The sequence below is a fragment of the Heterodontus francisci genome, chromosome 48 (genome assembly GCF_036365525.1).
Source record: "Heterodontus francisci isolate sHetFra1 chromosome 48, sHetFra1.hap1, whole genome shotgun sequence".
NCBI lineage: Eukaryota > Metazoa > Chordata > Chondrichthyes > Heterodontiformes > Heterodontidae > Heterodontus > Heterodontus francisci.
In genome coordinates, this window is record NC_090418.1 from 4,943,390 (window position 1) to 4,967,708 (window position 24,319).

At 44.8% G+C, this 24,319-nt stretch overlaps 1 protein-coding gene across 1 annotated transcript in view; it reads right to left on the reverse strand.

Moving 5' to 3' along the window:
• Window positions 1-17,420: 17,420 nt before the first annotated feature.
• chrne (cholinergic receptor, nicotinic, epsilon) overlaps window positions 17,421-24,319 on the reverse strand; it is a 39,668-nt gene continuing 32,769 nt past the window's right edge. Inside the window, exon 12 of the mRNA XM_068023971.1 lies at window positions 17,421-17,901. Coding sequence (XP_067880072.1) covers window positions 17,734-17,901 — 168 coding nt within the window. The 3' untranslated portion in view covers window positions 17,421-17,733. The remainder of the gene's footprint in view (window positions 17,902-24,319) is intronic.

Here is a 24,319-nt window from a genome sequence, read left to right on the forward strand (position 1 = left end):
GATTGCCTTATTTCTGATGTTATTTGTCTACTGCTGCCATTTTTCATTGGCTTTTGTTGAGGGCCCGATCCCAGTCTTGCTCAAGACTGCTCTCTGGAGCATTCCAACCTGTGCCACAGAGCAATGTGACTTGGGCCTGAGCTCTAGATTTAAAACTTGTTATGTTGTACAATTGCCAAATAGAGACCAAGCAGTTCCTTATGGAAAGAAATGAATTCCAGCAGGCCCTGGGCTTTTAACTAGGGCCCTTTCATTTACTCTTGATAGCTCTTAAGAGCATCCCCTTGCTGCCTTTAGCCAGAAGATGAGGGTAAGAAAGGAAAGTTATCAGGAACAGGCAAGAAAAGGAGAAGGGAGCAACACTGAATCTTGGCTCTGGTGACATGTGAATGGAGTCCAAAGGCACAAAAGAGCAGCAACTGTGCTGAAAGCCACTTGAAGGGTCTATTGGCCACAAGTGATGCCTGGGACACACTAGGACTATCAATGTTTTCCAGAATCAAGGTTGCCCCTATACCTAAGTGGTTATGGTTGGCACACGGTCACCTCCATTCTTGATCCCTTCCAACTCATTATTTTCTCCTTGATAACAATTTTTTATTTATTTTGAGGATGGGACGAGGCTGGCATTTATTATCCATCATTGTTGCCCTGAAAAAGTGGGAGTGGACCCTTTTAGTGAACTGCTGTCGTCCTCGTGCTGATGTTGCTCCAAGTCAAGATGGTTTGTGACTTGAAAAGGAATTTGGAGGTGATGGTGTTCCCATGACCTTGCTAGTCTTACCCTTCTGTTTGATAGAGATCGCGGGGGAGGGAGGTGCTGTTGATCTAACCTTGGTGAGTTTCTGCAGTGCATCCTAGAGATTGTAAAAGAACAACCACAGTGCACCAATGATGGAAGAGGTGCACATTGTGTTTAATGACAGGGGTGCCAATTTAGCAAATTTTTCTGTCCCACATGGTATCAATCTTGTGTTGTTGCAGCCGCACCCATCCTGACAAGTTGTAAGTGTTCCATTACACACCCGATATGAGAGTTGGGAGATGCGTCTGTCATCTAGAATACCCTGTCCTTACCCTGCTTTCAGAGTGTTGATATGGCTGGACCAATTAAGCTTCTGGTTAATGGTGACCCCTAAGATGCTGATGGTGGGGGTTTTGACAATGGTGCGGGTGCTGGCGATTAAGCAGAGATCTTGGGACCTCTTGTTTGAGATAGCCATTACCTGGCACCCATGTGGAGCGGATGTTACCTGCCATTTATCAGCTCAAATCTGGATATTATCTAGGTCTTGTTGGTATGGGCTCCTTCATTGTGTGAGGATTTGTGAATGGAGCTGAACATTGGAATTGTCAGTAGACATGCCCCACTCCTGAGCTTAGTGACCTTATGGCAGAGGGAAGGTCATTGATGAAGCAGCTGAAGATGGTTGAGTCAAAGATGTCTACCTGGAGACTTCCTGCAGTGAAGATTTGGGGCTGTGAAAATTAGCCCAACAGCCACACCATTTTCGTTCGTGGCAGGTATGACTCCAGCCACAGGGAGGTTTTCCCTCTGACTCCTTGTGTGCATCAGACACCAATTTCATCCACCTGTCCTCTTCCAGTTGCTTGTTTTAACTGCCTCATAGACATATATTTTTGTTTTATTATATAGACAAAAGCTGTGTCCTGTGTTTGTATTAATAATGAGTTTGAAACACAGAGTCAAAAACACTTCAAGGTTTGTTACGGGTTAAGTGAACCAAGATACTTAGATTACATAAGATTTCACCATAAAAGAACAGCTTGTTACAGCCAGTTAAGCTCAACTTGGACCTTTCCAATTTCTTCAAACTGATTATGATCTCTCCACGTTTCTACACTAATCCACAGGCCCTCACATCCATCACCCTTCACCAATATTTTTAGTACTTTTATTATCAAGATGTTCCAGGCCTGCTAAATATTTGTCTCTATTTTGGCATTTTATGATCTCGATGTTTCATGGAAAGGCATCACTGTTTAGAGTTAGCAAGGCATAAAAGGGTTACTACCATAGTATCTGTTGTGGTTAAGTTAAAGGAAGATATAATTAAGGACAGAGGGACTGAGCACTTACAGAAACTTGAGCAGGTTAGAGAAAGCCAACAGAGATTTGTAAAAGTTAGGTTGTATCTAACAAACTTAATTGAATTTTTGGGGGAAGTAACTAAAGTAGTAGACAAGGGAATGTCTATGGATATAGTTTATATGGTCTTCCAGAAGGCGTTTGATAAGATTCCAAATAATAGACTGTTAGCTTGAAATTAAAACTCGTGGATGTGAGAGCAAAATATTGGCCTGGATAGGAGATTGGTTAGGCAGTAGAAAAGAGAGAGGATAATCATGAATGAATTGAAAGGATGTGACTTATTGTATCCCAAAGGATCTTAGCTGGGGCCTCCACTCTATTTATTAATGACACATTTAACATAATAGAGATGTAAGAAAATGGGCCCATGAGAGTATTTTTGAGGGTTTAGGCATTGCAAGAGTTAAATGAGCCTATGTTTTTCTCTAAAGCTAAAATACACTGCTTTTGGTGTGTCTGCTGACTTCTGGCAGGTGCAGTATCACAAATAGCATTGTTAATAACTAATTATTGTTGTTAGAGGGAGAGGAATAAATAGGGTGACTTAGAGTTGTCTACAGCCTTATCTCTTAACTCTGTGATGATGTGTGAGCTTTTGTGAGTTGTTGAAATGTAATTTTTCAGCATCAAGCTTTGCTAGATTGCATTAATATTAAGATTGTTAGTCTATAGGATTTATTACTTTAGTTTTATTTCTCATCTGTTAGAATTAGGGAAAAGTATTTTCAAATCTAGATTTTATTTACAGTTAGAACACTTCTTGTCCTCAAGGTTCCGGATTGGGTCATCAACCACAGAGCAAATCAAACAGAAAAAGCTTGTGCTAAAGCTAAAAAGCAGGTAAGGGAGGCCAAGGCCTGTGTCTGACCACAGAACTTGCTGTGCCTATGATTGAATGGATTTCTCAGCAGTTCCAGTTTTTGGGGTATATCCTAGAAGGTTTGGGTTATGCTTAGTGTAGAGGGGCCAAGAAGGATGCCAGACAGGTTTAAATGAGTACGTACAAGTACCCAAAGAACAATAATGGGTAATATAATTCGCAATTGTTCTTTGTAAATTGCTGCTTGAGTTCTAACCATAACGGCATATCATTCTAATCCTTTCTCGTGTTTATCCATCTTCTCCTCCTATGCATCTATGCTTTTCGCCTCAACTACTCCTTGTGCAAGTTCTACATTCTAATCGCTTTCTGGATAATGAAGTTTGGAGCTGGATGAACTTCGGATCATTCGGGAGGCGGAGGGGGTTATTGAGAGGAGTTATAGGGAGGTAGTCACACCTCAGGTAAAAGAAGTAGGTAGATGGGTTACCGTCAGGGGAAGGAGAGGGAGCCAGCAGGCAGTGCAGGGATCCCCTGTGACCATTTCCCTCAACAACAGGTATACCGTTTTGGATACTGTTGGGGGGGGGGGGGGGACTTACGGGGGTAAGCAATGGGGTACAGGTCTCTGGCGCAGAGTCTGTCCCTGTTGCTCAGAAGGGAAGGGGGAAGAGGAGCAGAGCATTAGTCATTGGGGACTCCATAGTTAGGGGAACAGATAGGAGGTTCTGTGGGAACGAGAGAGACTCACGGTTGGTGTGCTGCCTCCCAGGTGCCAGGGTTCGTGATGTCTCGGATCGTGTATTTGGGATCCTTAAGGGGGAGGGGGAGCAGCCCCAAGTCATGGTCCACATAGCCACCAACGACATAGGTAGGAAGAGAGATGGGGATTTAAGGCCGAAATTCAGGGAGCTAGGGTGGAAGCTTAGAGCGAGAACAAACAGAGTTGTTATCTCTGGGTTGTTGCCCGTACCACGTGCTAGCGAAGCGAGGAATAGGGAGAGAGAGGAGTTGAACATGTGGCTGCAGGGATGGTGTAGGAGGGAGGGTTTTAGTTTCCTGGATAATTGGGGCTCTTTCTGGGGTAGGTGGGACCTCTACAAACAGGATGGTCTTCACCTGGACCAGAGGGGTACCAATATCCTGGGGGGGAGATTTGCTAGTGCTCTTTGGGGGGGTTTAAACTAATTCAGCAGGGGGATGGGAACCTAAATTGTAGTTCCAGTGTACAGGATGTTGAGAGTAGTGAGGTCAGGGATAAGGTTACAAGGACGCAAGAGGGCACTGGCAAGCAAGAACTTGGTTTAAAGTGTGTCTACTTCAACGCCAGGAGCATCCGGAATAAGGTGGGTGAGCTTGCAGCATGGGTTGGTACCTGGGATCTCGATGTTGTGGCCATTTCGGAGACATGGGTAGAGCAGGGACAGGAATGGATGTTGCAGGCTCCGGGATTTAGATGTTTCAGTAAGAACAGAGAAGATGGTAAAAGAGGTGGGGTGTGGCATTGTTAATCAAGGAGAGTATTACGGCGGCAGAAAGGACGTTTGAGGACTCGTCTACTGAGGTAGTATGGGCCGAGGTTAGAAACAGGAGAGGTGAGGTCACCCTGTTGGGAGTCTTTTATAGACCTCCGAATAGTTCCAGAGATGTAGAGGAAAGGATAGCGAAGATGATTCTCGACAGGAGCAAGAGTAACAGGGTAGTTGTTATGGGGGACTTTAACTTTCCAAATATTGACTGGAAATACTATAGTTCGAGTACTTTAGATGGGTCAGTTTTTGTCCAGTGTGTGCAGGAGGGTTTTCTGACACAGTATGTAGACAGGCCAACCAGGGGCAATGCCACATTGGATTTGGTACTGGGTAATGAACCCGGCCAGGTGTTAGATTTAGATGGAGGTGAGCACTTTGGTGATAGTGATCACAATTCGGTTAGGTTTACCTTAGCGATGGTCAGGGACAGGTATATACTGCAGGGCAAGAATTATAGCTGGGGGAAAGGAAATTATGATGCGATTAGGCAAGATTTAGGATGCGTAGGATGGGGAAGGAAACTGCAGGGGATGGGCACAATCGAAATGTGGAGCTTATTCAAGGAGCAGCTACTGCGTGTCCTTGATAAGTATGTACCTGTGAGGCAGGGAGGAAGTTGTCGAGCGAGGGAGCCGTGGTTTACTAAAGAAGTTGAAGCGCTTGTCAAGAGGAAGAAGAAGGCTTATGTTAGGATGAGACGTGAAGGCTCAGTTAGGGCGCTTGAGAGTTACAAGCTAGCCAGGAAGGATCTAAAGGGAGAGCTAAGAAGAGCGAGGAGAGGACACGAGAAGTCATTGGCGGATAGGATCAAGGAAAACCCTAAGGCTTTCTATAGGTATATCAGGAATAAAAGAATGACTAGAGTTAGATTAGGGCCAATCAAGGATAGTAGTGGGAAGTTGTGTGTGGAATCAGAGGAGATAGGGGAAGCGTTAAATGAATATTTTTCGTCAGTATTTACAGTAGAGAAAGAAAATGTTGTCGAGGACAATACTGAGATATAGACTACTAGGCTAGATGGGATTGAGGTTCACAAGGAGGAGGTGTTAGCAATTTTGGAAAGTGTGAAAATAGATAAGTCCCCTGGGCCAGATGGGATTTATCCTAGGATTCTCTGGGACGCCAGGGAGGAGATTGCAGAACCTTTGTCCTTGATCTTTGTGTCGTCATTGTCGACAGGAATAGTGCCGGAAGACTGGAGGATAGCAAATGTTGTCCCCTTGTTCAAGAAGGGGAGTAGAGACAGCCCTGGTAATTATAGACCTGTGAGCCTTACTTCGGTTGTGGGTAAAATGTTGGAAAAGGTTATAAGAGACAGGATTTATAATCATCTTGAAAAGAATAAGTTCATTAGCGATAGTCAGCACGGTTTTGTGAAGGGTAGGTCGTGCCTCACAAACCTTATTGAGTTTTTCGAGAAGGTGATCAAACAGGTGGATGAGGGTAAAGCCGTGGATGTGGTGTATATGGATTTCAGTAAGGCGTTTGATAAGGTTCCCCACGGTAGGCTATTGCAGAAAATATGGAAGTATGGGATTGAAGGTGATTTAGAGCTTTGGATCAGAAATTGGCTAGCTGAAAGAAGACAGAGGGTGGTGGCTGATGGCAAATGTTCATCCTGGAGTTTAGTTACTAGTGGTGTACCGCAAGGATCTGTTTTGGGGCCACTGCTGTTTGTCATTTTTATAAATGACCTGGATGAGGGTGTAGAAGGGTGGGTTAGTAAATTTGAGGATGACACGAAAGTCGGTGGAGTTGTGGATAGTGCCGAAGAATGTTGTAGGGTACAGAGGGACATAGATAGGCTGCAGAGCTGGGCTGAGAGATGGCAAATGGAGTTTAATGTGGAAAAGTGTGAGGTGATTCACTTTGGAAGGAGTAACAGGAATGCAGAGTACTGGGCTAATGGGAAGATTCTTGGTAGTGTAGATGAGCAGAGAGATCTTGGTGTCCAGGTAAATAAATCCCTGAAAGTTGCCACCCAGGTCAATAGGGCTGTTAAGAAGGCATATGGTGTGTTAGCTTTTATTAGTAGGGGGATCGAGTTTCGGAGCCACGAGGTCATGTTGCAGCTGTACAAAACTCTGGTGCGGCCGCACCTGGAGTATTGCGTGCAGTTCTGGTCACCGCATTATAGGAGGGATGTGGAAGCTTTGGAAAGGGTGCAGAGGAGATTTACTAGGATGTTGCCTGGTACGGAGGGAAGGTCTTACGAGGAAAGGCTGAGGGACTTGAGGTTGTTTTCGTTAGAAGGAGGAGGAGAGGTGACTTAATAGAGACATATAAGATAATCAGAGGGTTAGATAGGGTGGTTAGTGAGAGTCTTTTTCCTCGGATGGTGATGGCAAACACGAGGGGACATAGCTTTAAGTTGAGGGGTGATAGATATAGGACAGATGTTAGAGGTAGTTTCTTTACTCAGAGAGTAGTAGGGGCGTGGAATGCCCTGCCTGCAACAGTAGTAGACTCGCCAACTTTAAGGGCTTTTAAGTGGTCATTGGATAGACATATGGATGAAAATGGAATAGTGTAGGTCAGACGGTTTCACAGGTCGGCGCAACTTTGAGGGCCAAAGGGCCTGTACTGCGCTGTAATGTTCTATGTTCTATGTTTCTTCTGAATTCCCAATTGGATTTATTAGTGAATATTTTATTTTTATGTTCCCTAGTTCTGGTCTCCCCTACAATTGAAAACAATTACTTTGTCAAACCCTTTCATAATTTTAAAGACCTTTATTATGTTACCCCTCAGTCTTCCCTTTTTGAGAGAAAAGATTACAGGATTTTTTTAAATTACAGAACTAAAATAAAATAGAGTGAAATATGAGTGATTCTTTTGTGTAAAATGGATTCCATTATATTTTCCAATCTTGATCTCCAACACTGTTCATCAACAAGACTTCCTACTTGCCCTTCATTATATTGTCCCTAACTCGCTCACCCCCACCTTCGCTGCACACTCCTGCCAAAACTCTGTCACCTGCAAACTTCATTTCATCAGCATGCTCCTCATCGGCTTCTCAAACTCTATTGGGTCCAAACTCCTGTTAGTCCCAAACTGATGCTCTTATCTATTCCGTTGCTGACCAATAGCCCTAGCTAATTTTTGGACACTAGTAGAATCATGGATAGGCAGGAAAATGGAGTTGAAGGAGATCACCCATGATCTTATTGACTGGTGGAGCAGGCTTGTGAGGCTGTATATCCTACTCCTGCTTCTCAGCAAAGATAACAAGAAGACTTGCATTTATTTAGTGCCTTTCATAACCTTATGATATCCCAAAAGTACTTTACAGCTAATGAAATACTTCTGAAGTGCAGTCACTGTTGTAGGAAATACGGGAGCAAATTTGCACTCAGCAAGGTCCCACAAAACAGCAAACGGATAAATGACCAGAATGATCTGTTTTAGTGGCTGATGGATAAATATTGGTCAAGACACTGGAAAGAACTCCCCTGCTGTTCGAAATAGGGGATCATAATTTGAAGTCTCATCCGAAAAATGGCACCTCCAACAGTGCAGCACTCCATCAGTAATGCACTGAATGTCAGCCTGGATTATGGGTTCAAGTCCTTGCATGTGACTTTAACCCGCAACCCTCTGAGGTGTGAGTGCTACCCATTGAGCCATGGCTGACGCCTAAGCAGGAATCAAACCTTGATTTTATTAAGGCTCAGCTACATTTAATGTGGCATCAAGGGATCATCAGGACCCCTTTGAAGTCTTCCTCTCAGTCACCTCAGACGTTGCAGCTCAATTTTAGGCAAGAAGAACACAGTTAAGACATTCTTCAAATGGTTTCTTATAGTGGCCCAGTGTCCTAGCCAGATTTTTTTTATTCATTCATAGGAAATCTGGGCATTGCTGGCAAGGCCAGCATTTATCACCCATCCCTTTACAACTGTGGCTTGTTAAGCATCAGCAACATTGCTGTGGGTCTGTAATTGCATATAGACCAGAGGGTCAGGACAGTATATTTCTTCCCTCAAGGGTATTAGTGGACCAGATAGGCTTTTCCAACAATCCAATCATTACAGTCATCATTACTGATGTGTGCTTTCCCCCCTCCCCCCTTCAATTCCAGGTTTACTTAATTAACTGACTTTAAATAGCCCAGCAGCTGTACTGGGATTTGAACTCGTGTCACCAAGTCATTAGTCCAGATCTGTGGCAATAGTGAGAGATAAAAACTTTTTCTACAAAAATAAAAGTATCTCTTTGTATCTGAAACATCATCAATTTCTGTAAATTACTTTGAAGTGTAGTGATTGTTATGCGAGCAAATGTGGCAGCAAGATCCCACAAAAAACAATGAGATACATGCCAAGTTACTGTGTATTTTAGGAGTGGTTGAAAGATAAATATTGTCCAGGACACCTAACTCTTCATAAAGTAGGGCCAAGGAATGTTATACATCCACCTGAACAGGCAGATGGTATAGCATCTCATCCAAAGGATGGCACTTCCGACAGTGTAATGCTGCTTCAGTACTGCACTAGAGTGTCAGCCTAGATTATGCACTAAAATCCTGAAGTGGGGCTTGATCCGCACAACCTTCTGACTTATTAGTGAGAGTGATATAAAATGAGCCAAGGTGACTGTTACAAGTAGTAACTTCAACGTCCTTCACGCCTGAGAAGTGAAAAATCTTGAAGTTCCATTTTCCGCCTTCCCTTCCCTGAGAAGGGAAGCCTCTTGCACGCTACCTTTGACATGACCTTCTATTTTCTTGCCCTTCCGCTTGTCATCCCATCTACTTTATTTTTAGGCCCTGTCTTTCCTCTTCCTTGCTTATTGTATGGTATCCTGAGTCCTGGCTGCTTTCTAGTATCTTGCTCAACTGGCCAGACCTCAAATGTAAGACAGTGAACGTTGGCAAGCTCTTTGGTCATGGAGGGCATTGTAGCTGAGCATGCTTCTGACCTTGCAGAAGCATGTACATTTTGTATCAGGGATCACAGATTAGCAATCAGGAGTAGGATTCCTGGTTGATTTTCCACCTCCTCCCCCTCACCGTATTCCTTAACCCAGGAGTGCTGACTTTGGCTGCTTAACTAAGTTTACATAGGATTACATTAAATAGGATATAGAGCATAGAAACAGGCCATTTGGCCCAACCAGTCCATGCCGGTGTTTAGGCTCCACTTGAGCCTCCTGTGTTTCCTCATCTAAACCTATCATCGTAACCTTCTATACCCATCTCCCTCATATGCTTGTCTAGCTTCCCCTTAAATGCATCTATACCAGGGTTGTCCAACGTATGGCCTGTTGGCCAGGATGCGGCCCGCCAAAGGTTTCCATTCGGCTGGTAGATGTAAACTGTACCCAGGCCCATTCCTCATCCTCACCAGGGGTCCATGACTGGAGATGAGAAATATTCTACTGTTGTCTTGCAGAGCGGCTTTAAAAAAAAAATGCAAGTCAGATTCACAGCTGACTGGTGCTTGGATTGGGCACGGCAGCTTCCCAACTTCGGACAGATATGGGGTTTCCGGTGGGTTCCAACTTTTTTTTTAAAAACACGCTGGAAAGCCCCGAATCTGTCCGAAGTTGAGAAGCTGCTGTTCTCGATCCAAGCACCTGTCAGCTGTGAAACAGAGCGCAACTTGATTTTTAAAGAACTAACCAATCAACTGCAGAGCATTCCCACTTTCTGCAAAAATCAGAGTGACAGAGAGACAAACAGGGGGGAGAGAGAGAGAGGGAGAAAGTGAAGTGGGAGCAGACAGAGAGAGCGAGCGGGGGGGGGGAACAGACAGAGAGCGAGAGATGCGCGGCGGGACAGGGACATAGAGAGTGAGGTGGAGGACAGAGAGCAAGCAAGAGGGGGGACAGGCAGAGAGAGAGCAAGCAAGAGAGGGGACAGATAGAGCGGGGACAGAGTGAGAGACAGAGGGAGGGGGGACTGAGAGGGAGGGGGAACCGAGAGAGAGAAATGGGGACGGTGGGGGGTGGGGGGTGGAGAGAGGGGGGACACAGAGAGCGAGCACGACACGAGGTGGGAACACAGAGAGAGAGAAGGAGAGAGAGTAATCAAGATCACTCCTGACAGATGGGCATCTATCCGAAATACTCTGCATCATTACAGCAAGTCTGCAGCCGACATTGACTACTTTTTCCAGCAAAAAATGCCAGGTATCTCATTAAATCAGTCTCCAACATAATGAAGAGAAGTAAATAAATTAGCCTTCTCATTTAAAGCATTTTTCCAAATGCTTATGCTCATTTTCACAACAATGTACATTTGTTGTTGTTTTGATTAATAGTAAGATAAATTTTAATGCCTTTTATCTTTCCAAAATTGTCTCACTGGCCCCCTGTGTAAGATTAAAATTGTAATGTGACCCCCCACCCCCAACTCCACACGAAAAGGTTGGACAACCCTGATTTATACTTTGTGTTTCAACCACTCCCTGTGGTAGCAAGTTCCACATTCTCACCACTCTTTTGGGGTAAAGAAGTTTCTTCTAAATTCCCTATTGGATTTCTTGGTGACTATCTTAACTTCACAGAATCACAGAATTGTTACAGCGCAGCCATTCGGCCCATCATGTCCACACAGGCTCTCTGAAAGAGCAACTCCCTCAGTTCCATTCCCCTGCCTTCTCCCCATAACCCTACACATTCTTCCTTTTTTATATAACGGTCTAATTCCCTTTTGAATGCTTCAATTGAAGCTGCCTCCACCACATTCAGGCAGTGCATTCCAGACCTTAACCACTTGCTACGTGAAAAAGTTTTTCCTCCTGTCACTTTTGCTTCTCTTACCAAATACTTTAAATTTGCGCCCTCTCGTTCTCGATCCTTTCATGAGTGGGAACAGTTTCTCTCTATCTACTCTATCCAGACCTGTCATGATTTTGAATCACCTCTCAGCCTTCTCTTCTCCAAGAAAAGCAGTCCCAACTTCTCCAATCTATCTTCATAATTGAAACTTAGCTGGCCTCTAGTTATGCTTATCCCCACAAAAGGAAACATGCTGTTTGTATACACACTATTAAATCTTTCATAATTTTAAAGACCTCTGTTACCTAACCCCTCAGCCTTTTTTCAAGAGAAAAGCAACCCAGCCTTCTCATCCTTTCCTGATATGTATACACACATATTTCTGGTATCATCCTTGTAAATCTTCTCTGCACCCTCTCCAGTTCCTCTATATCCTTTTTATAATATGGTGACCAGAACTGCACGCAGTATTCTTAAGTGTGGTCTAACCAAGGTTTGATAAGATCAACTACCTCAGCATAGAGCAGGGATGAAGCTTGGAACCTTCCCAGTTTGTTAATCAGTGCTACACCTCCTAGTTTCTTTCCCTACCTTGGAGAGAGTTACTTTGTATGTTGAAATTTTGTTGGGCATTGATGTTACACATTCAACCAAGGTCCCGGGCTGGATTTAACATGGAGGCGGTGGCCCCGCCCACCGGCTGGAAAGTCTGGGGCAAGTCCCCCTCCGCCAGCCCAGAAAGCCATGATGCAATTAGTTGCCTGAGGTCATGGCTTCCGCAGCCCTCCCCGAGGCAGAATGTCCTGCAGCTCTTTAGTCCCAGCAGCAACACTGGGAGCGGTGGCCACTGCCTGGACTGCACCTGACCCTGGACCCAGCCAGTGATGTGGGCCCAGAGTTCAGGTAAGTGGGGCGGGATCACCAGGACTAGTCTGGCCCCGACAAGGGACGGGGCTTGGTTGGCAGGCGGGAGGTCGACAGAAGAATCAGGCCAGGGCCCCCTTTTCCACTGGGGGTGGGGGGGAGTTTCTCTGTTGGGCCCACGGCGCACAAGCAGGACGAACCCCCCCCCCCATTGCCCCCCCCCATCACCGAGCCCACAGGCGCACCACGTGGCGTGGGCACCCCCCCCCCCCCCCCCCCCACCCGTGCTAATAAAATCCCAGTGCTGGTGGGAAGAGGCCCTTCAGTGGTCATTAATTAGCCAATTAAGGTCCTCAATGGGCCCAAGGATGAATTGGTTGCCTGACACATACCCTGCCACCTACAAAACACCAGTGGAGGCAGGAAGGCGATAGGCACGGCACCCTCCTGCCATCCCACCAGATTTTACAGCCACCCCGGACTGCCAGCCCGCTCCCGGGGGTGGGGATGGGTGGTGGTGTGAAATTCTGGCCTCTCGGGCATAAAAAAAATCCCAGGGCACGGTTTCAAAGAAAAGCAGGGGAGATCTTCCTGGGGCCAAGATTAATCCCTCAACCAACATACTAAAAACAATTATCTGGCCATTATCACATTTCTGTTTTACAACAGTGACTGCACTTCAAAGTAATTCATTAGCTGTGAAGCACTTTGGGAAATGATGAAGTCATGAAAGGAAAACAAGAAATGCTGGAACCACTCAGCAGGTCTGGCAGCATCTGTGAAAAGAGAAGCAGAGTTAACGTTTCGGGTCAGTGACCCTTCTTTACCCTTCCGAAGAAGGGTCACTGACCCGAAACGTTAACTCTGCTTCTCTTTTCACAGATGCTGCCAGACCTGCTGAGTGGTTCCAGCATTTCTTGTTTTTATTTCAGATTTCCAGCATCCGCAGTATTTTGCTTTTAAGTCATGAAAGGAGTTATGTAAATGCAAGTTCTTTATTTTAGAAAGTTGTAAGTCTGCTTGAGTGGCGAGTCGAAGAGACTTAGCTGTTGGCAGGAAAAAGGACAGAAGCACAAGGGGAGAGCCAACTGTGTAATAGCCCCGACAACCAATTTTATCTGCAGCGCCTGTGGAAGTCTGTCACTCTAGAATTGGCCTTTATAGCCACTCCAGGCGCTGCTCCACAAACCACTGACCACCTCCAGGTGCTTACCCATTGTCTCTCGAGACAAGAAGGCCGAAGAAAGAAGAAAGAGACAGAAATAAGTTTTTTTATTATTGTGAAGGCTTAGAAGTTTGGATAGGATGTTTTTAGCACTGTTGCCCCTTTGGCAGATAAATCCTAAATCAGAACACCAAAACCTGCACTTTTAGATCATTGAAAATAAACGGGAACATGGATTTAGACAGTGTACAGCCCTGCAAGGCTCTATGATATGCACCTAAAACCCTTACAAAGACAGAAAACATGGAGACTCAGGGGAGTGTGTGGTAGGGGAGTAACAAGTGCTGTTGATTTGTTCACTGATTGATTTACACCAGGCAGAGACACCTGGGGCTGCCGAGCACCCTCTACAATATAACTACAACTTCTGGTACTCCAGGCGCACACCAAGCAGATCAACCAACACCCAAAGCTATGAAAACATTAATCAGATTGAAACAGTAAGTCAGCTACATCAGTGCTAGAAAAAAATGTTTTTTGAAAATATGATATAACACTGACTAGCAATAGGTAGAGGACATAATGCTCTCATCTCTGTTGAATTGTGTAGTAAGAGCTGTGCCAAATCTGATCATATTAGATTAATTTCCATGTACGCTTTTGATGCCCAAATTGAAAACAAGACCATGCATAGAGATAAGCAGATTTTCTTGATCAAAGAAAGAATGATCCTTACCTAGGAATCAAAAACTACTGAAATGTGGATTGGTAGAATAAATAATACATTTCAATTGAATGCACCATTTGCAGAAATACATTTATTCTCAGTAACATCAACTTACTGCGGTTCTTGGGACAATTTTTGTAATGTGGATTGTGTCATGTTGAATTGTGTGATTTTAACTAATATCCTAAAACCTAAAGAAGGTTGCTGATGGTGGAAAAAGAAACATAGGGCTGAATTTTACTGACCCCTCCCCCCCCCACCCCTATGTCGAGGGTCGTGGCGGGGGGCCGCCACAGGTTTCGACACAGGGAAGGCCTCGCCCAATATTACCGGCAGTGACCACCCCGCCACTTGGCAATGGGACCAATATTTCCATATGTTAATGAATACAAATGAAAGAATAAGAATTTACCTCGTTGCGCCGGCCGTCCCACTCCCATATTACTGCCAGTGGCCAGCACTCTGCACCGTTCGATCGCCGACCAGTGAAGTGTGGTGGAACACTGGTGGGGAGGGGGAAAGAGGTACGTTTTCAGGGTGGGGAGTGGCGTCAAACCTTTTTGATTGATCTAGGAGGTAGTAGGAAGGGGTAAAGTTCACAGTTCATTAACTTTGGTGGGGGGAAGGTCGGGATCGCAAGCTAAGTTTTTTTGGGAGGAGGGAGAGGGCAAGTAATAAATTTTAAGGTGATTGACAGGGGTGGCAGTGGGTCGCGATAATTTTATTCTGTTTTTTAAAATCCTCTCTCTTTAAAAATTTAAATTGTCATTTAGGGCTCTAAGCCCTTTAAAAATGGTGCCGGACACCATTCCCTGGGACGGATCATCTGCCCCCTCCAGGTCATCGGGGTTTGGGGGGTGGGGGGCAGTCTGCCCTGGCCATACAAATGAGCCACCGCTTTTGATATCGAGGAGCAAATCCCACGCTTGTGCCCCGCCATAGTTTTAGACTGAATTTTAGATTGTTTTGAGGGAAGAAGTGAAATGTAGAGATTGAGGTTAGATTCAGAGTAAAGCTCTGTCTGTATTGTCACATCAAAAAGTCCCAGGGCAAGTACAGCTCAGGTTAGGTACCGAGTCCCAATATTCTATTATTCTGAGTTGGATATCAGCCCAGGTTCCAGAGGTGAAAGACTAATGTCTAACCCACTGTACCACCTGCTTCCCAATGGGGTACAGTAATGGTACTATTGGTTAAAGTACAAGACCACAAAGTCTAGCATGGATTCAGTGGGCTGAATGGCCTCCTTCTGTGCCCTATATGACTCTATTTTATGTGTTCAAATCCAACTACAGCAAGTTAGAAATCTGCCTATCTGTGAGCTGGCACCAGAAAGGACTCATGAAAACCCCTGGATTATGGTAGGACCCAAACTGATTCACTAATGTCCTCTGTGTAAGGCACATGCACTCCTACCCATTCTGGCTTACACACGACTCCAGTCCCACAGTGTGTGGTTGATTGCAATGCTCTCAGTGCAACTGAAGACAGGCAACAAATGATGCCTTGCCAGTGTCGCGCACAACCCAAGATTTTTTTTTTTTTATCTTTCCCTTATTAGATTCAAACAGCACAGAGGAGGCCATTCAGATTGTCATGTCTTTGCTGACTGTTTGATGAGTCCACTCTTTCCCCACAGCCCTGCATATTTTTCCTTTTTAAGTATATATCCAATTTTCTTTTGAAAGTTATGACTGAATCTGCTTCTGTTGCCCCTTCAGGCCGCGCAATTCCATTTCATAGCAATTTGATGCATTATAAAAATTTCTCCTCACCTCCCTTCTGATTCTTTTGCCAATTATCTTGTATCTGTGTCCTCTGGTTGCCATTTATTCCATCGAAACCCTTCATATTTTTGATCATGTTATAATCAGGTAAATAAATAAAACAGGAGAGTTCTTGAAACCTTTATTACAAATATAAGATGACTTAATCTTTAAACAAAATTCATGCATCTCAACTTCCAGATAAAACTCAATGCTGTCATGGGGATTTTACTAACGCTGGGTGTACAAAATCTTCATACTATGTCCACTTGAACTGTAGACATCATTGTGCTCCTGTGGGATCCTCTCAACATCTGTTGAGGTGAGAAATTTAATTTTTCAGGAATGAGGACTCACATCTCTGTGGGTCTTATAAGCTTCAGTTTTTAGCTCCATCACTGCCGGGCACTGGTTGTTGATGTACTGGGAGACTGGTGTAGAATCACTCACCAGGAACCATCACAGCAACATTAAATTGTCTTGCCAAGAAAAGGGCCAGCAATGTGTTGCTTCTAAGTGAAGCAGTTTTTGAGATGTATGGGAATGGAATTATAGAATGATACACCACAGAAGGAGGCCACTTGGCCCATTGTTCCTGAGCCAGCTCTTTGAAAGGGCTAACTGGGCGGAAACATTTTAGGGGCGGCACAGTGGCGCAGTGGTTAGCACCGCAGCCTCACAGCTCCAGCGACCCGGGTTCAATTCTGGGTACTGTCTGTGTGGAGCTTGCAAGTTCTCCCTGTGTCTGCGTGGGTTTCCTCCGGGTGCTCCGGTTTCCTCCCACAAGCCAAAAGACTTGCAGGTTGGTAGGTAAATTGGCCATTATAAATTGCCCCTAGTATAGGTAGGTAGTAGGGGAATATAGGGATAGGTGGGGATGTGGTAGGAATATGGGATTAGTGTAGGATTAGTATAAATGGGTGGTTGATGGTCGGCACAGACTCGGCGGGCCGAAGGGCCTGTTTCAGTGCTGTATCTCTAAACTAAACTAAACTAAACTATTTGATTAGTCCCATTCTCCCTGTTCTGTCCCCAATAGCCCTGCAAATTGTTCCTTTTCAAGTATATATCCAATCCCAACCTTTGAAAGTTGCTATTGAAACTGCTTCCACCATGCTTTCAGGCTGTGCATCCAGATCATAGAAACATAGAAAATAGGAGCAGGAGTAGGCCATTTGGCCCTTTGGGCCTGCTCTGCCATTCAAAAAAGATCACGGCTTATCGCCTAATTCAGTACCCTGTTCCTGCTTTCTCCCCATCATAACAGCTCACCGCCTATAAACAATTCTCATCTCCCCCTCTGGGTCTTTTGCCAAGTACCTAAAATCTGTGTCCTCTGGTTACCAATGCTCCTACCAGTGGAAACAGTTTATATTATTGAAATCTATTTACTAGCCCTCTACTTATGTTTCTTCAAAGGGGCAAAGTACAGGTGGTGGTAGTGGTGGGAAGTAACCTTTGCAAATTGCACAGTAAAACGCATTGTCCGAAAGTAAGATACTGATCTGATTGGTACCGTTACACTAGCTATGCCTAATGACAACACTTGCCATATGGATCAGCTGTAAGAGTCCCAAGTTAATGGATGAACAAATACACTTGATTTGGCAATGGAACTGTAAGCACCTGGTCTCTGCTTTCTCACCCATGACTAACTCAGGATTAAAATGCTCAACACAAGTGAACAAATGTAAAGTAACTATTCAATGATTTTATTTTTAAGAAGTGTGCTGAGGAAGCAAGATTTCTCCTTTTTAAAGGGTGGTGCAAAATGATTTAAGGATCCACATGTTTAAAGGTGATCAAGGAGGGAGAGAACAAGATCAGCAAAGATCCTCCCCTTGGAGGAAGGGGTGGGAAATCTCTTTCTGATGCTCATCTCTGGGGTGTACTGCTGCTTAACAGATGTAGGATTAATTGATTTATTTTAAAGGATTAAAAATTAAACACCAAGAGATCAAAAATGTTTCAGGTTCCCAATTAGAATTAGGAAGGAAATGAGCTTGAAGTGCGATGCACATTAATCTGGTGCATATTTCCTGGGGTCTCCTGCGAAGGGGAATTCTGGTGCTTGGTTGAAGTGCCCTGTGAGGAAGATTGTCACAGTACCAATCGTAAAGAGGAGGAGTGCGATCCAGAAGCAAGCCTTGTCTATAACTTTTCCAATTAGAATCCAGTTTTCATTCTCCTGAAAGAACCGAACAAACATTGTGATTGTAAATTCATCAGTGCTAGGGGATTCAGTTAAGCTGAACCCAGCTGTTTATGCAAGCCCACGAAACATTGATCTAGTTATATGAAAAGTATTCTCATACACACATTTCCTATCTGATACACTGAGGTTGTCCCTCACACTTCAGACATCAATTAGTATCTAATGCAGATTGCTGTCACACTTTAAGCAGGGTTAGGTGGAATAGTACAACAAATATAGTCATTTAGGATCTACAGATAAACTCTTCATGAACTGAAAATGCTGATTCCACAAAGTCTGTAGCTCCTTTATTGACCTGTTTGTGAATTCACCCAGTGTTTACTTAACATCAATTAGACATTGTAGCCTTAAACAGAAACTTTAGCAGCAGAATTCTACATTATGTAGCATAATGTTCCTGTCCTTCTACATCACAAGAGTGACTGCGGCGGTTCAAGAAGGCAGCTCACCAATGACCTTCTCATGGGCAATTAAGGATGGGCAATAAATGTTGGCCTGGCCAGCGACACCCACATCCCATGAAACGAATAAAAAAAAACTATACTTCAGGAGTATTGGTGGTGAAGTGCTTTGGGACATCTGTGGGTTGTGAAAGGCACTATATAAATGCAAGTCCTTTTTGACCTTATAAGACAGCACATCCTCACTTAGTGTTAGCAATGTCAGATCTGCAAGTACGTGTAGGTTTTGAGATCAAACCACATTGAGATATCAAACTATCATGTGGAAATTCACATCAGGATTGAAGTGCAACAGCAACAATACCTTGTATTTATATAGCACCTTTAAAGTAGTGAGACGTCCCAGGGTGCTTGACAGGAGCTTTATTAGTCACAATTTGACACCGAGCCACTTAAGGAGATATTAGGACAGGTCAAAGCTTGGTCAAAGAGATGCATCATAAGCATCTTAAAGGAGGAGAAAGAACATGGTGTTACGAACAGGTGAGGCAGGGTTCTAGGGCTCCCCTCTCAGCTTTTTCCTGATTTAGCCGTAATAGGGTAGTATTTTTTAAAACAACGTGTTTTTAGCTTCCCCTCAATGAATCCTTGCTCACTGCTCTCTAATTGAGTTAAAACTACTAAAAATACACGACGTGACCATGCTAGCATGCATACACGATAAAGACACACGCAAATAGAGACAGGAAAGGAGAAGAAATCAAAGGGGAAAGGTTTGAAGCAGTAGATGAAATTTAGTTACTGGTTCTGAATTGGATGTAAAGTCTTTGGTGAAGTTAAGTCTTACAGTTCTCGTTGGGGCCCAGTGCACACTTTCAAACTTGTTTCACTGGTCTTCTGTCTTGAGGCTTGAGTTACTTCCATGGGTGAGAGAGAGGTGCTCTCTTCTTGAAGTTCACTTGCTGTGTCAGGCACAATTTTATAAAAAAACAGGTTGGCCAGCAGGTTAGTCATGTTTGGAACAGCCTCTCCTGCAAGGTTTGTGGATTCCCCCAAGCTTATATGACACTCTCAGTGCGGCGGTGGAATGCTGGCTCAATGACTCTCAATTTCTCTTGATCATCACCATTGACAAAAATTCATCCGGCTAACTGAATCTGGGCATGCTCCCATTGTCTTCTTCACGCAACTGTCTTTTAGAATGCAAATGTGCAGCCATGTTTTCAGCCACTGTTGTGGTCTTTTTAAACAAGTTATTTCAAGCCCAGTAACAGTTCAAAAATAAAGTTCCATATAACAAAATTAAGATGACTCATTTTGGCAGGTGTTTGTCAGGAAGATCACCCCCCTCAAGTCTAAATCAGGGGACACGATCATTGACCAATGCAAGCAAATGGACCGCTGGGTGGAGCACTACCTACAACTGTACTCCAGGGAAAATGTCACTGAGACTGCCCTCAATGCAGCCCAGTCTCTGCCAGTCATGGATGAACTGGACGAACAGCCAACAAAATCGGAACTCAGTGATGCCAATGATTCTCCAGCCAGTGGAAAAGCCCCTGGGAAGGATGGCATTACCCCTGCAATAATTAAGAGTGTCAAGCCTGCTATACTCTCAGCACTCCATGAACTGCTTTGCCTGTGCTGGGATGAGGGAGCAGTACCACAGGACATGCGCGATGCCAATATCATCACCCTCTATAAGAACAAGGTGACTGCGGTGACTGCAACAACTACCGTGGAATCTCCCTGCTCAGCATAGTGGGGAAAGTCTTCACTCGAGTCGTTTCAAACAGGCTCCAGAAGCTGGCTGAGCGTGTCTACCCTGAGGCACAGTGTGGCTTTCGAGCAGAGAGATCCACCATTGACATGCTGTTCTCCCTTCGCCAGCTACAGGAGAAATGCCGCGAACAACAGATGCCCCTCTACATTGCTTTCATAGATCTCACCAAAGCCTTTGACCTCATCAGCAGATGTGGTCTCTTCAAACTACTAGCAAAGATCGGATGTCCACCAAAGCTACTAAGTATCATCACCTCATTCCATGACAATATGAAAGGCACAATTCAGCATAGTGGTGCCTCATCAGACCCCTTTCCTATCCTGAGTGGTGTGAAACAGCGCTGTGTTCTCGCATCTACACTGTTTGGGAGCTTCTTCTCCCTGCTGCTCTCACATGCGTTCAAGTATTCAAAAGAAGGAATTTTCCTCCACACAAGATCAGGGGGCAGGTTGTTCAACCTTGCCCGTCTAAGAGCGAAAACCAAAGTACGGAAGGTCCTCATCAGGGAACTCCTCTTTGCTGACGATGCTGCATTAACATCCCACACAGAAGAGTTTCTGCAGAGACTCATCGACAATATTGCGGCTGCCTGCAACAAATTTGGCCTAACCATCAGCCTCAAGAAAACGAACATCATGGGACAGGACGTCAGAAATGCTCCATCCATCAATATCAGTGACCACGCTCTGGAAGTGGTTCGAGAGTTCACCTACGTAGGCTCAACTATCACCAGTAACCTGTCTCTCGTTGCAGAAATCAACAAGCGCATGGGAAAGGCGTCCGCTGCTATGTCCAGACTGGCCAAGAGAGTGTGGGAAAATGGCGCAATGACACGGAACACAAAAGTGTATCAAGCCTGTGTCCTCAGTACCTTGCTTGACGGCAGCGAGGCCTGGACAACGTATGTCAGCCAAGAGCGACGTCTCAATTCATTCCATCTTCGCTATCTCCGGAGAATCCTTGGCATCAGGTGGCAGAACCTTATCTCCAACGCAGAAGTCCTCGAGGCAGCTAACATCCCCAGCATATACACCCTACTGAGCCACTGGCGCTTGAGATGGCTTGGCCATGTGAGCCACATGGAAGATGGCAGGATCCCCAAGGACACATTGTACAGTGAGCTCATCACTGGTATCAGACCCACCGGCTGTCCATGTCTCCGCTTTAAAGACGTCTGCAAACGTGACATGAAGTCCAGTGACATTGATCACGTCGTGGGAATCAGTTGCCAGTGATCGCCAGAGCTGGCGGACAGCCATAAAGGCGGGGCTAAAGAATGGCGGGTTGAAGAGACTTAGCAGTTGGCAGGAAAAAAGGGGAGAGCCAACTGTGGAACAGCCCCGACAACCAATTTTACCTGCAGCGCCTGTGGAAGAGTCTGTCACTCTAGAATTGGCCTTTATAGCCACTCCAGGCGCTGCTCCACAAACCACTGACCACCGCCAGGTGGTGAGAGAGGAACTGAGACAAGGAGGCCAAAGAAAGAAGAAAGGTTTCCATCACAAAAGGAACATAGGAGATAGGAGCAGGAGTAGGCCATTCAGCCCCTCAAGTCTGCTCCACTATTCAACTAGATCATGGCTGACCTTCTACCTCCACACAATTTTCCCACATTATCCCCATATCCCTTAACATCTTTAATATCTAGAAATCTATCGATCTCTGTCTTGAATATACTCAATGATTGAGCCTCCACAGCCCTCTGGAGTAGAAAACTCCAAAGATTCACCACCTTCTGAGTGAAGAAATTCCTCCTTATCTCTGTCCTAAATGGCCTACCTCTTATTTTGAGACTGTGTCCCCTGGTTCTAGACCCCCCACACAGAAGGGGAAAGATCCTGCCTGCATCTACCCTGTCGAGCCCTGTAAGAATATTGTGTGCTTCAATAAGATCACCTCTCATTCTTCTAAACTCTAGCGAATATAGGCCCAGTCTCTGCAATCTCTCCTCGTAACACAATCCCACCATCCCAGGAATTAATTTGGTGAACCTTTGTTGCACTCCCTCTATGGCAAGTATATCCTTCCGTAGGTAAGGAGACAAAAACTGCACACAATGCTCCAGGTGCAGTCTCACCAAGGCTCTATATAATTGCAGAAAGCCTTCTTTGCTCCTGTACTCAAATCCTCTTGCAATAAAGGCCTAAATACCATTTGGCTTCCTAATTGCTTGCTGCACCTGTAATTAGCTTTCAGTGACTTATGAACAGGGGAATTTATTATGGGGAATAAAGAAATGGCTGACCAACTAAATGCACACTTTGGTTCTGCCTTCACAAAGGAGGACACAAATACCATACCAGAAATGTTGGGGAACACGGGGCTTAGTGAGAGAGAGGAACTGAAAGAAATCAATATTAGTAGAGAAATGGTATTGGGGAAATTAATGGGATTGAAGGCCGATAGGTCTCCAGGGCCTGATGTTATGCATCCCAGAGTACTTAAGGAAGTGGCCCTAGAAATAGTGGATGCATTGGTGGTCATCTTCCAATATTCTATAGACTCTGGAACAGTTCCTACAGATTGGAGGGTAGCTAATGTAACCCCACTATTTAAAAAGGGAGGTAGAGAGAAAGCAGGGAATTATAGACTAGTCAGCCTGATGTCAGTAGTGGGGAAAATTCTAGAGTCCATTATCAAAGATTTTCGCGCAGAGCACTTGGAGAACAGTGGTAGAATCGGAGAGAGTCAGCATGGATTTATGAAAGGGAAATCATGCTTGACAAATCTACTAGAATTTTTCAAGGATGTAAGTAGTAGAGTTGATGAGGGGGAGCCAGTGATGTGGTTTATTTGGACTTTAAGAAGGCTTTCGACAAAGTCCCACATCAGAGACTAGCATGTAAAATTAAAGTGTATGGGATTGGGGGTAGTGGATTGCGATGGATAGAAAATTGGTTGGCGGACAGGAAACAAAGAGTAGGGATAAATGGGTCTTTTTCCGAATGGCAGGCAGTGACTAGTGGGGTACCGTAGGGATCGGTGCTAGGACCCCAGCTATTCACAATATACATTAATGATTTTGATGAGGGAACTAAATGTAATATCTCCAAATTTGCAGATGACACAAAACTGGGTGGGCGGGTGAGTTGTGAAGAGGATGCAGAGAGGCTTCAGGGTGATTTGGACAAGTTGAGTGAGTGGGCTAATGCATGGCAGATGCAGTATAATGTGGATAAATGTGAAGTTATCCACTTTGGTAGCAATAACAGGAAGGCAGATTATTATCTGAACGGCTATAAACAGAGAGGGGAATATGCAGCGAGACCTGGGTGTTCTCGTACACCAGTCACTGAAGCTAAGCATGCAGGTGCAACAAGCGGTAAAAAAGGCAAATGGTATGTTGGCCTTCCTAGCGAGAGGATTAGAGTACAGAAGCAGGGATGTCTTGCTGCAATTATACAGGGCCTAGGTGAGGCCATACCTGGAATATTGTGTGCAGTTTTGGTCTCCTTATCTGAGGAAGGATGTTCTTGCTTCCGAGTGAGTGCAGTGAAGGTTTACCAGACTGATTCCTGGGTTGGCGGGACTGACATATGAGGAGAGATTGAGTCCGTTAGGATTATATTCGCTGGAGTTCAGAAGAGTGAGGGAGGATCTCCTAGAAACCTATAAAATTCTAACAGGACTTGACAGGGTAGATGCAGGAAGGATGTTCCTGATGGTGGGGGAGTCCAGAACCAGGGATCATAATCTAAGTATACGGGGTAAACCTTTCCGGACTGAGATAAGGAGAAATTTCTTCACCCAGAGAGTGGTAAGCCTGTGGAATTTGATACCATAGAAAGCAGTTGAGGCCAAAACATTGAATGTTTTCAAAAAGCAGTTAGATATAGCTCTTGGGTCTAAAGGGATCAAAGGGTATGGGGCGGAAACCAGAACAGGCTACTGAGTTGGATGATCAGCCATGATCATAATGAATGGCGGAGCAGGCTCGAAGGACCAAATGGCCTGTTCCTGCTCCTATTTTCTATATTTCTATGAACAAGGACACCCAGGTCCCTTTGGACGTCAACACTTCCCAATCTCTTACTATTTAAGAAATACTCTGTATTTCTGGTTTTTCTACCAAAGTGGATAACTGCAGATTTTTCTTCATTACATTTCATCTGCCCTGTTCTTGCTCACTCAGTTACCCTGTCTAAATCCCCTTCAAGCTTCTTTGTATCCTCCTCACGGTTCACTTTCCCACCTAGTTTTGTGTCAT